The sequence below is a fragment of the Amborella trichopoda genome, chromosome 2 (assembly GCF_054954075.1).
Source record: "Amborella trichopoda isolate Santa Cruz 75 chromosome 2, AtrichopodaSantaCruz75HAP2 v2.0, whole genome shotgun sequence".
Classification (NCBI taxonomy): domain Eukaryota; kingdom Viridiplantae; phylum Streptophyta; class Magnoliopsida; order Amborellales; family Amborellaceae; genus Amborella; species Amborella trichopoda.
The window spans coordinates 9155863-9168918 of NC_142337.1; the positions used below are offsets into that span (position 1 = coordinate 9155863).

Genomic DNA, 13056 nt, shown 5'->3' on the forward strand with positions numbered 1-13056 from the left:
AGGCCTGGACACTAATACCTGTACAGTTTCCAATCTGTACAATGTAACCATTACCATGTGATTTCTTGCTTAACCATAGTATGAAATGAATGTTATTTCACAAGGAACAGGCAAATTCTAGCTTTAACCATGCTTTTGAAGGCTGACAAGGTATAATTGCAATACACTGCATTTCAAGAGCCCACATCACACCATCAACTAGAAGTATAGAAATCTCAAACTTGGCAGAATTATTGAATATTTTTGTTCTAACAGGATATTTGATTGTGTTTATCTATGTCATATTTAAATAATTAAATTCTATGTCAAATTTGGTTATTAATATCAGCGTCCTGAAAATCTGTAAACCTGATTGAGTCTTGATAGGCCATCTTAAGACTTGACCGAGTCTCTTTGAGACTATCCAAGTGTTATTGTGTCAAATCTCCCAAGTGTTTATCGTATCAACTAGGAACATGACATGACCAACTCCAGACACAAATTTTCAACCATGGATAAAAGCATATCCACTGAAATCAACTAACATTATTGATCTACATCCCTTACGCTGTGCCTTGCCATACAACTACAAGATGGGTAAGATGTAAAAGGAGGCATATGTGAGAGATGCCTGGACCTAGCCAGTTTCCCTTCAGTGAGTTGAAGTTACCTTTGGAAAGCTCATGGTAATTGGAACTGTAGCAAAAGCAATAAATCTGGAAAAGTTTTTCATGGTTCCAGCGATAGGATTTCCTTCCATTCCCTCTTGCATATTAAGCTGAAATACGAAACATCCAAGCAATTTAGTCACTGATTTTATTATAATGACCACTGCATACAAATTCGTCAAGGCATTTAACATTTCAATGAAGCATGCTCATAAAACTAATCTGGTTACCATAATCACATCATCAAGAGGCACTAAATGCCCATATAGTTGAAAACTTTATTGAGAAATTAAAACAAAATCTGATTGATGCAACATTTGATTTTTTAAGTAGAAGGAAATCCCTCTTCATTATGATAGGTACATAAATGCACTTCCAAATTACTGAGAAGGATTTCTTATTCTACAATAGATTTCTCAAAACTAAACACAAGAAATGGGTTCTCAAAGGCAGCCTATAAGCTAGTTACCATTCAAGTGTAGCAAAAAAGTACATTGGAGCAGATCCAGCTTCTGACAGAATGTGAGGGGACCCTTCAAACTGAGTACAAAACAGGAGAGAGAGAGAGAGAGAGAGAGAAAGAGGGATGGAATCAAGGAAGCAAAAAAAAAAGATGAGAGCTTGGTTTTGTGGCCATTTAGAGGCCATCAGCTCTTGGGGAGAGAGAGAGAGAGAGAGAGAGAGAGAGAGAGAGGTGTGGAATCAAGGAAGCAAAAAAAAAAGATGAGTGCTTGGTTTTGTGGCCATTTAGAGGCCATCAGCTCTTGGTTGTTTCATGCACCCCAATTATTTTTTAGTACTCATGTTCTTGCAATATTCCCAGTTTAGTAGCAGTATTGGGCTCTTTGTGTCAGAGCAATTTATGACATATCATAATGAGCAGGATCTTTGAAGCAGGCTCAGTCAGCACCTCTATGAGAATTAGAGTGGCTGGTAGAGTGTGCTAGTGCACTCTGGGACTCTAGCCTTAGTATTGCGGTCTATGGCCAAGGCTTATAGTCTGATCTGCACCATAGGAATGGTTTAGGTTTTCATCCCAAGACACATCTGCAAAAGTGGGTTCAAGGATATGCCCTCATAAATTCTTCTTGTGCCCAACGGTGGTTAAAAGTTCATTAGCCAGTGTATGTATAAGCCACTGTGTTCAGAATGTAGCTTGCAAGGACAAGGGCCTTAACCTTGACAGTTACATTCTTCACAGCATACATGCATGACTTCCACATAGGCCTAGTATTGGACAAAATCCTGGATTTGGGATGGTGTGTGTGCTGGGGAGACACCCTTGGCTACCTGTATTGGTACCTGAGATAGGTCAGCAAAAGTCATCACCAAAATTAATTGGCTGGATATCACTTGTGCTTGGAGGGCACACCTGAAATTCTAGGTGAAATTGTTATGATTTGCTTCTTGGCTGGCTTTGATTGGTAAATCATGTCATGAGAGTAATTCTGGGTCATGGGTTAGTTTCGGGGTAGGCAATGATTATGAGAGTTATCTAGGAGTGCCTAGTCGAAAAGGAGTTTTTCTTCCCAAGGAATGCGCAATCTTCCAGTGAGATCTGTCTTGTGTTTCTTTCATGTTGTAGAAGAAAAAGAAAAGTATTGTCACCTTGTGTTATGAATTGTTATTTAGAAAAGGACTTTTCTGCAAATATACATTTGTTTTTAAAAGAAATAAAAACAAGTGGATTTATTGGAAAAAATGGAATTTGCTTTATTCAGTTTTGGTTTTTGACCATTAGGTAGGGCAATATCGTAAACAGGTGACCACATGTAGGCCATATGGTGGACCATTACAGGTCATGTGGGGCCCAATCTAGTGGGTGCCACATGGCAACTCGTGCCTAGTCCTAGACGACTAGGTGTGCGGATGCTAGTGCCCACGTGTGCCCCCGGGGGGTTGTGACCAACTCATAATTTTAATTTGAGACCAAAATCAAAATGAAACAATTTTCAGATTGCGGTGGATATTAGATATTCTTGGATCCTATAGATTCTAGGAGATTGTGAAATATTTTTTAAGAAGGGTTTGATTATTTAGGACAAGATCTAATTGGATTCGGACTCCTAGGTTACCTGAGTTTCTAGGAAGGTGCAATCCTTATCAAATCGGAAGATTTCTGGGAAGGTTCCTACTAGGGATCATAGTGTGATTACAGCCCTTGGATAATGATGGCTGATCAAAGGATTGAGGGCTAAGAGCTAATCTCTCTCACCCCTTAGGTTTCCCACTTCTAGTAAAAGGCAGTACATTAATTCCAAAAGAGGAAAGGGTGGTTTTCTATGGTGATGCTTTTGAGAGAGATGTAATACATCTTTTGTTACTCTTTCTTCCCTCAAGATGTGCCTCTGCAACTCAACATCAAAAACCTTGAACAAATATCATTCTCTGATCTGGGTGCCCCATCAGTCTAGGGAAACAATAAGAGATATAAGAAGTCCTAAGGGGCAATCTTAGGCAACAAACCCGTTTGTTGAATTTTACTGCAGAAATCAGTTGTTTTCAACCCCCTAGTTCTTCACGTGACAACAACTTTCCCTGGTGCAAAGCATGCCTATTTTCTTTGTTTTTTAGTCTACTTTCTTCCAGTAAAATTTCAGAGAAATCCCATGGACAGTTTGTGAAATAAGGATCCTATGTCAGTTTTCTACTGAATTTTACTTTGCGTAGCATTGACTATATGTATACTCTCATTGTTATTCTTGAACATGGCAGCCAAGCTAGCCTAAGGGTGTTTTTTTCCCCTTTTTTCTGTATAAGTGGTTGCGAATGTAAGGTTTGTGTCGTAGGGGAAATCAATAAAAGATGCTCAGTTTTTGAAATATAAATCCTAGCACACACCACCAACAAAGAGGTGGCTACAATCCCTTGGCAGCACTGTGTCATCCGCTGAATTGGCCTCCTTTAGGTATGTCACAAGGTGACGTGACAAGGCCTGCATAGGTGAAAGATGTGATTAATAATCTGAGGAAGTCTTTGAGGGTACTTGGTCGCTGTCGACACCCATAAAATGACATTTTCGGAATCCCCTCGACAGTTAATTTTTTTTTCCGAATGCAAGGTTGAACATTTTGCAGCCTTTACAGAGGGTAGATGATTCCACAACACCAAAGTAACCGAAGAAAGAGAGAATGATGTCACTCTTTGAGTTTCTGAACATTCCTCCGGAGACGCTAGGGCAGTCAGAGTTCCCCAACAAACAACCATCAACATTGATGTTAACAGGGCTAGGTGGTATCCATAAGTTAGACCATATGGGTTTGAAACAAAAAGAGCCCTCCAATTCGATTTGATTAAGTAACCAAATCTTTTGAAATTTGTGGCCCAAAAAATTTTCAAGTCTCTCATCAGTTCAATAGTAGCACTTAAGGTTCTCTCTGTACCAGAAGATTCTAGAGTTTCTTTCACCCCAAATAACCCAAAGGGTGGTGCAAAGAATGGAGGCCCCCCAGAGCAGCAGTTCGGCTGCCAAGCATAGGAGAGAGAAGAAATCTGAGAAGAATTGTTCTATGGAGGTTGGAGTTACCCAGGACCAATTGAAATTTTGCAACAGTTTAGTCCAGGGGAGAGAGGCTACCTTGCAGTGAATGAACAAGAGGTTACGAGTTTCCTCTGCCTTCTTCCAAAGGATGCCTTGGTTTGGGAAGGAAGAAACCCCTTCTTTCAGTTTTCAGGGCTTCTGTATGTTATTGTAGTGTGCCATTCCAAATTTATACATGAGTTGGATTGAAACTTGAATTTGAAATGCTAAAAACTACAACGTTGAAAGTTGCCCAAAATCCATAGAAAGTTGCAGCCATTACTCATCAAATGCCAATATGCCATAAGTCCATATCTAATGGAAGTCACAAATGCCATATGCCAATGTCCAAATTTAAAGAGAAAACATCAAATAATTGAATAGAGGTGATAAGTAGAGAAAAGATTCACTTTATCAGACAGACCTAGGGCCCAAGCAGAAGACCTTGCCCGGTCCATCTCCTTTTTTGCACTAGACTACAGTGGGCGCACCGAAGCTTAGTTACACCTTAGTACATTCCATATTAACTAAGCACAACAAAAGGGCACAAATCACACTAAAAGAACTGTTTAAAAAAAAAGGATCATAATTAGGGGGAGCTGATATCAAACGCAAATCCAATCACAACTACCAACCCCCTCAATTCCCTATGAGGCATCCACCTAAGTAGCCAAGGCACATCTACATTTATAAACAGTGTTTAACCCTAGATAACTTAATAAATATTTGTCTAAAACTCTTCAAATAATAATACAAGAACTCAATTTGTTATCAGAAAAATCAACGATGGTTCCCCAAATGTTCAAAATAGAAAAATATTTTATTCCAAAATATTGGTTTTGATCCCCTTTGAACCAAGAAAGATTGATTCTAAGGAGTTCTAAGGGGGGTCATATAACATCCCCCAAACCATTCCAATCCCCTGGGGCTATGACTTTTTTTTACCCCTGCTTGTGGGCATTATTTCGGCCCACAAGGAAGGTCCGTACACTGGCAACACATTGTGTGATGCACCCACATATGCCTGCAAGCTCGCCTTAGTGGCCTTTGGCAGCATTCCTTTGACACAGCCACATCTAATAACATTGTCCAGACAGGGATAACACACAATCAGGTAATCAAAATTGTGTAAATTGTGAATATTCATATTTTGAATTACAAAGAAACCAAAATTGTTGAGTAGTTTGTTCAGTTCGATTTCTTTTGTGATAAATTATTACATTTGGAGCTAAGTGGGGGTTATATTTCTTCTGGAAGTGAGACACCACATCAACAACATCTTACCGTTTGAATGTTGAGCCTCACTTGCAGTTCATCAGGTTGCGGCACAACTGGAGCACATTTGAGCATGTATTTCTCTTGCTGCTTGGTATTGTAGAATCTAATTTGTAGAAAATTTACTAGCCATTGGTCAAGCAACCCTTTTTTTATTTTTCTTTTATCAAAGCTCCATAGCAGAAGAAGGAACAGGCTAAAGCAAAAGAAATCAATGATCTAGTACCTGTCTGGTATAACAAAAGCCTTAAGGAGAGCTACCAAAAGCACAAGGATGTAGACCCCATTGTCTTGGATGGACCTGATGGCACAATTGAATGGACCACAGACCCACAAGTGGAGCTGGTCTTTGAGGGTGAAGACTTGGTTGGATGTTGAACTAGCTTCAAAAGTTGATGAATACCCTAGGTGTAACACTAGACTACAAAAGAAGAGGAACGAGCTTAATCCACATCAGTTGCAAAGATCAAGGAGGCTGATGGAAAATGGAGGAAGAATTAATAGTGCATGAGCGCGATGACACAAATAATGATGCCTTAGCTTCAGATGTGGGAGAATAAGAGATGCACATGCATATGATTTGGAGTTAGATTAAGTGTAGCATCTTTAATTTTTATATCATGAACTTCTGGTCTTGAATGGACTTGTGAAGTATATAGTATTTGGCTGTATGCTACAATAAACTTAGCTGCTAATTTATTTTTTAAGTGCTTTGTATAGTACATATTTGTTTTGTGTTTTTTTCTTTGATATTTGAATGAATTAGATCATTTTATTTTACATGTTAACTATATTAGAGAATAGAGGCCGAAAAGGTCTCCTACTATCTAACATCAACTTAACATATATAAGGGACAAATACTCAAATTTAAAATGCCTACAATTGTGTAGACCATGTATCATGTTTTTTTTTTTTCCTTATAAATTTTATAATTTCCTAAATTTATATTTATGGCCCACATCAAAAGTAACGCTAGCCAAATCAAACCCCCAATTAAAACCTAGCCATATTTGATAATCTTGCATGCTTCAATCCTCTCTCCATGATAGGAGATAGTGTAACTCCATGAATTTGGGATCAACTAATTAAAACCTATGCTCACCAATGTGATTAGTCAAGTTGTGGCATCTGGACTCAAATAGTAAGCAGCTGATTCAGGTCCACATAATGCATCGCCTTCATAACTAAGTTAGGCCAATATAGGATAGCTTCTAAAGAGTCACAAGTCATTGTAATCTTTGACTTGATGGACTAGGAAAGTCCGGCCACTTCCAAATATTCTGGGTAGGATTGACTACTACAACATGAAAACATACCATCATATTATCATATATCGCATGTTATACTTGGATTTATTTTTGGCAGCTCAATTCTAATGAACATATTACTTGAATATCAATTTTCTGTGATGAAATTCATCTATTTTGGCAAGTACGTAATTTTCCTGCACGGACAGTTCTTGCACCTGCACCAAGCGTCTCCAAACATTTGCTCACATAACAGGGTTTCAAACACGTGACAAAGAGTCCCCATGGTTGACCACTTAACACAGCAATTACCATTGAAGATCTTTAAAGTCCAAGACCAGAGCAACTATAAAAAGTAGGGTGTAGTTTGTAGAAGGCTCAGGCCCTAAACAATCATAGTAAGGCACACCTTAAAATAGTAGTGAAGATGTCGTTTCAGCACCGAAAGTCTTTGTGATGGATCAAAAATTTATTTTCATCTCTAATTATGAAATTTCTAGCTTCAAAAATAGTAAATTTCAAGAAAATCTATGAACACTTGAAAATCTTGAAAATTGATGATCTAGATAATGTATTCCAAGATGCACTATTTTCAACAAATTTTCTAGACTTGAAGTCCATTTTTTTATGTGCCTTAATTTGATTGTTTAGGGCACTATCTTCTACTGATTTTTTGAGGTGTGCCTTAATTTGATTGTTTAGGGCCCAGCCATATGTAAACATTTTCCTAAAATATAATGCATCACATAATATACAAATTTAAAGCATTGGTTCCCCATCCAAACTTTCAGTTTATTTTCTAGCAATGGAAGGTACTCTCTTTTTATAATATTTCATATACATTGCGGTAAAATTTTCTGACATGTTTGACATGTGTTTTTGGAGAAATTGCATTATACCGCAGTGCGATATCAATAATTTCCATGATAGCTTCATAAGAACAGAAAAAGGTGCACAAAGTACCACTTCCCACAAAACGTAACACCAACTTCCTAATACAATGCAATAGTGTTTCATACTTGCTTGCAAAAATAAATATCAAATTAAAGGACTCATACCTCCACAGTTGCCAAGAAAGATAATGAAGTCAAAACTGGGAATATGTAGAGATTGTCAGGAGTTGTCAAATCAACAAACCAGAAAGCACCGCCTTCTTTGAAAGATGGTACTTTCTCAACCATATTTGTAATCTGGAGTAAAATCATAAAGAGCACAACTTTGTATTACCAAAGATGGGCCGGCATATAAACAAGAAAGACCAAAAGAACAAATCAAAATTTAGGCCTTAGTCAAACTGAGACCGACTCAGAAACAAAACGAAAGGAGATGGTACTAGGAAACTAAAATCTTACACCCAGGTAAAAGCTGATGAAAAGGGGCCCTTGGATGAGAATTCCCTTAAATGGAGTAAGGGGAGTCACTCCGTACCTATGAATATCAATTAAAACGAAATGAAAAAAAAAGAAGAAATATTTTATCAACTTAAAAAAAAAGGGCACATGCGATTAAATAAACGGCAAATGCAAGTTAGTATCCAATAAACGATTTATAAAACTTCCACACGTAGCAAAGGGTCAATATTCAAAATCATACTACTTTAGTCTATGCCAACAAAATATAATTACTGACAGAGTACACTAGTAACAAAGAAGGAAAGTCAATGTCCAGAAAGCTGAGTTAAGATAGAAGTGAAGGCATACAATCAGTATGATCAACCAAGCCTCTGGCCAAGTAGTGAAACACCTGGTTCATGGAGAAGGACTTGGGTTTCGAACTCTATAAAGAAGCTCACCTACCCAAACTAAACAATCACTAGTTCCAGTGTGTGTAACATAGTAATTTATCAGAGAATGGGCACAGACAAGATATTGAGCAAATGAAAAGGAAAAGATAACCTTAAGGGGTTGCTTACTGCTTAAATAGGTCCTTCATTCGCTGCCTCCCCTCCTCCGTAACTTTAGGATCCAAGGTCTGTAACAGATCAACAGTCAATCGACTTAATTCATATAAAAAAAGAAACAAGTAGGTAGGACAGTCATTAATAGTCTAATCAATTTCAAACGATACCAAAGATAGCAGAAACCGCGTTCATACATTTTGCATCTGCTCTTTAATTTCTTCCATATGAGGCCTCATCAGCTGCAAATACACATTTAAACCACAAGAGCTCAACATCACTTCAGTAACAAATAATTTAAAAATGCAACCAAATTCCAAACTTTCTTGAAATGTCTAATAATGATAGAAGGAACTCAATAATCAAACAATGTAAAAAGAGAGCTGAACCAACAAAATTAGTAAGAAAAGAAAAGAAAAGATTACTTCATCTTAATTAAAGAATACTTCATCTTAATCAATGTTCAATAAGTCGGAGGCGGCCACCTAGGCGGGTACCTAGACCCAGAGGCTGCCGGTGTTTTTGTTTTAAAAAATTTGGATCCCTCGCACCTCCCCCATGTTATTGTATATAGAATTGTCTGTTTATTATCTAATAAATAAGTTTTGTATATAATATATTGTTAAGATGCCGGAAGCCGGAAGTACATATCAAACCTAAACATTTACAACTTTAGACTGTAAATGAAAGAATTATAACTCAAAAGCAACATTAAAAGATAAAATCAACTAGAAATGTCATTTAAATCTCACAAAGCACAAGTTACTCACAAGTTACAAAAGTTTCAAAAGTAAATCTAGGTAAAACATACACATAAAAAATTGCAATGATATAACACAAAATCGAAAAAGACTATCACACATGCAATTATTTAATAAGCATTAAGCAAATATTAAACTAACTAATAAAATAATTATGCTTATGATAAATCGAGAAAACACATTACACATGCAATTATTTAATGAGCAATTAAGAATTAAGCAAGTATTAAACTAACTAATAAAATAATAATCTAAATAGACAATAACATATCAAATATATATCACAAAGTATCAAATAAAAAATACAAATAGCAAATAATAACATCATTAGACATTAAGGAAAAGAAATACAAAACCTAATGAAAACTGTTGAAATACACCAACCTTCTTGAAGTGGACTCGATTTCGGGCCAAACCGAAATGGTTGGAACCCCAAATCTCCTCTTTTACAACCCCTAGAAGCCTAAAAAAGATCGGGGATGAATATCCTTTAATATCGTGAGCATTCAAGGATTTCGAAAAAAATTTCATTCTCTCAAAAAATCTTCAAATCTAGTTTTTTTTACAAGTTGTTTCTCACTCTAAGGTTCACTAAAAGTGTTTTTGGGGGCAAGAATGGCCCCCCAAAACCTTATCCCCCTTTTTAAGGGAGTAAAATGACATTTTTTGCCCCCTCCCGAATTTTTTTTCTGCCAAAGTCGTACAGGCCACCTTGGCGGCTGCCTTTTCCCGCCTTTTCAACCGTCTAGGCAGGCGCCTAGTTTCTCCCACCTAATAGTGTCCACCTTTAATATGCCTAGGCGTTTTTTTCAAAAGTCCGCCTAGGTGGTCGGGTGGACGACTTTTCGTTCATTGATCTTAATACAATGTGTAACTTAAAAAAAAAAAAAAAAAAAGGTCAGAAAAGATATATAAGAACTTCGAAATAAAACTATAATAAAATTTAAACCAACACTCAATCTAATAGCTTGTTTTTTAATGTGACTATATTATGGGTGGCATACAATATAGAGGCTTTCTCATCTATGGGCAACAAGGCACATTTGGCTTCCTATGCAAATTAATGAGTAGCCTGAAATAGTGCGCATTTCTGTGACTTGGAACTAGGTCACATCTCTTTCTAATCCACTAACAATATGCAGGGCCGCTCATGGTGGATTGAAGGCACTGAGTGGTTTACTCATAGGACACCGAAACTGGGCCTTTGAGCGCTACATGCATCCATCTAGAACTCTGACAAAAACAAGGGTGCATTCATGACCGTGTTTGTAAGTGATAATGGCAAAGACATACTGAACTTTGTTTTGATTTTCCTGAAAAAAAATGGAGAAATTCAATGACAAAGTGGCCCGTATATGCTGTTTGTATATGTTTATCTAGAGAGAGGTAATCCACGTTCCTCCAAAATCATAAAGCACCTGACCAGTTGAAGGTCTCAAGAGTCCTACTCAGGCTGTCTGCAATTAAGATGCCCATCCTAGAAAAACTTGAGGATGAGTAGATTCTACGAGGTAAATTGAGTTTTGTTAGCCTGGGTTGCAACAGCTAGGTCAATCTCTAATGGTGCTCGCAACATCCATTCTCAATTAGGTCCACTGCACCAACTCAGACAATTGTTTGAATCAAAGAACCCACAACATCACACAATCCCTAACTCGTAACTCAGTCTCGACAGATTAATATAGGTGGTTTTGAATATTTTCTATATTTAATTTTCCATGTACCCCAAATGTAGAAAACAGGGAGACTTACCAGCGGACATTCTCAGGGGGTGATGAGGCCCCTGAAAGAACATCACTCTCCCAACCTGCTAATCTCTCTATTACCTTAAAACAGAATTCCTCAAGACAACCTTTAAAGGAACAGCCCAAACTACATAGAGCGGGTGTAAACCCCCCAGCCCATGACAGTCTTTTTCTAATACTCTTTTCTTTTTATGAAAAACACAATTGTGGCCCAAACTTTGTCCATTATTAGTTTGGCACTAAAGTTTGCGCTTCAAGACTCTAGAGCATTGTTTCAATCAGTGTTTTAAAAATCGACGATCCGACCCGAAATCCGACGATCCGGATCGGGTATCGTCCAGCCAGTCCCGGATTGTGTAGAAAAAGGAGATTTGGACGATTCTCTGCCTAGAATTGCCCTGATGATGTCATGGATTATCGTGCCCCACCTGGCGTATGAATTAAACCCTCAACTGCTTGCGTTAGCATGCATGAAGGAACGCCATGCCCCACCTTGCGTCAGAATGCATGAAATCCACAACTGCTTGTGTCGGAACGCCATGCCCCACCTTGCGTCAGCATGCATGAAATCCTCAACTGCTTGTGTCGGAACGCCATGCCCCACCTTGCGTCAGCATGCATGAAATCCTCAACTGCTTGCATCAGCATGCATGAAGGAACGCCATGCCCCCACCTTGCGTCAGAATGCATGAAGCCCACTTACACGTGGCCCCGCAACATTAATATTTATTGTTGTTAGTTGGTTCGATTGTTTTATATGACCTTTTCTTCCCACATCCCTTCGATGTGGGACAATTCTCTAATACACTTTTGCAATCTAATAAACTTCATATCTAATAAAAAGTAAATTGAAGAGAGAGATGACTTACGTGGGTGTCCTATTAGGTTGGGATGGGCGCGTCATGAATAAGGGTGTACACTCGATGGTGGCAATTAAATTATACGATAAAAAAAGGAAAAAAATTATTAAAAATAATCATTGGGTGCTCATCACCCCTATCTTTCACCAAAAAAATTTAAATTTACTTACCAAAAAAAAACATAAAAACTTAGGCTATTATCTCATGGGATTATTTCATTATATGGTTAATATATAATCAATAAGGTTATTGGGATTAAAAAATTAGTACTAGCTCATAGGATATTAAAAAAAGCAAAAAAATAATACTAATAATAGTTTATTGAGTATTAAAAAAAATATTAGTCTAGAGGATATTTTAAGAGAAAAAAATAACAGTAACTCTTACTACTTTAGAATTTATTTCAAGTTGCTTTATCCATTATCCCACATTGCAAATATGAATTTCTTTAATTTATTAATAACTAAATCTTGTATTTTATTTATTAATTTATTTATATTATAAATTTTGTAATATATTATTTTTTCTTATAATTGTAAATAAGATTTTTTAATTTAGATGATGTTCTAAGACATTTTATATTTTTATTTGTATAGTAAAATAATTATAAAATATAAAGTTATAAACCAACAACTTCAATTTCAATATATATTATTACAGTTAGTTAGGTTGTAATAATTTTGGATGAGTAAAACAAATTAATAAATGTTTAATACTTTGATGTGATATTAATTTATGTAGGAAATTAATTTTTTAATCTTATAATATGGAAGTGTTTTCTAATATTTTTAAATTGTTTTGATCTAATATTATAATACCATATTACAATTAATAATTATACAGACATCTAGACGGGAAAACAACATCTCGGTATGCACCTATTTTTACAAAATAATGAAAGTACATAATGCATCACTCTTAATTTCTTTTAGAATCTAAAAGAACACTATTTTTAGAGATTTATAGTGATTTTTTGAAAAAAATTAAGAGAGAGAAAGAGGAGGAAAATTATTAAAAATAATAATTGGTTGATAGGGCCCACCACCCTTATCCTTCAACAAAAAAATTTAAATTTACTTATCCAAAAAAAAAAAAGACCAATA

At 36.6% G+C, this 13056-nt stretch overlaps 1 protein-coding gene across 6 annotated transcripts in view; it reads right to left on the reverse strand.

Moving 5' to 3' along the window:
* The window catches only part of LOC18443294 (mitochondrial inner membrane protein OXA1), a 30437-nt gene that overhangs the window by 4145 nt on the left and 13236 nt on the right, over positions 1-13056 (reverse strand). For 5 of the 6 annotated variants that reach the window (XM_088857866.1, XM_088857868.1, XM_088857867.1 and 2 more), the window contains 5 exons: positions 8785-8829; positions 8603-8661; positions 8043-8118; positions 7749-7880; positions 650-757 (listed from right to left, as the gene is read on the reverse strand). In XM_088857866.1, coding sequence (XP_088713992.1) covers positions 650-757; positions 7749-7880; positions 8043-8118; positions 8603-8661; positions 8785-8829 — 420 coding nt within the window. The remainder of the gene's footprint in view (positions 1-649; positions 758-7748; positions 7881-8042; positions 8119-8602; positions 8662-8784; positions 8830-13056) is intronic. The other variant, XR_016049075.1, reaches the window with a different exon arrangement.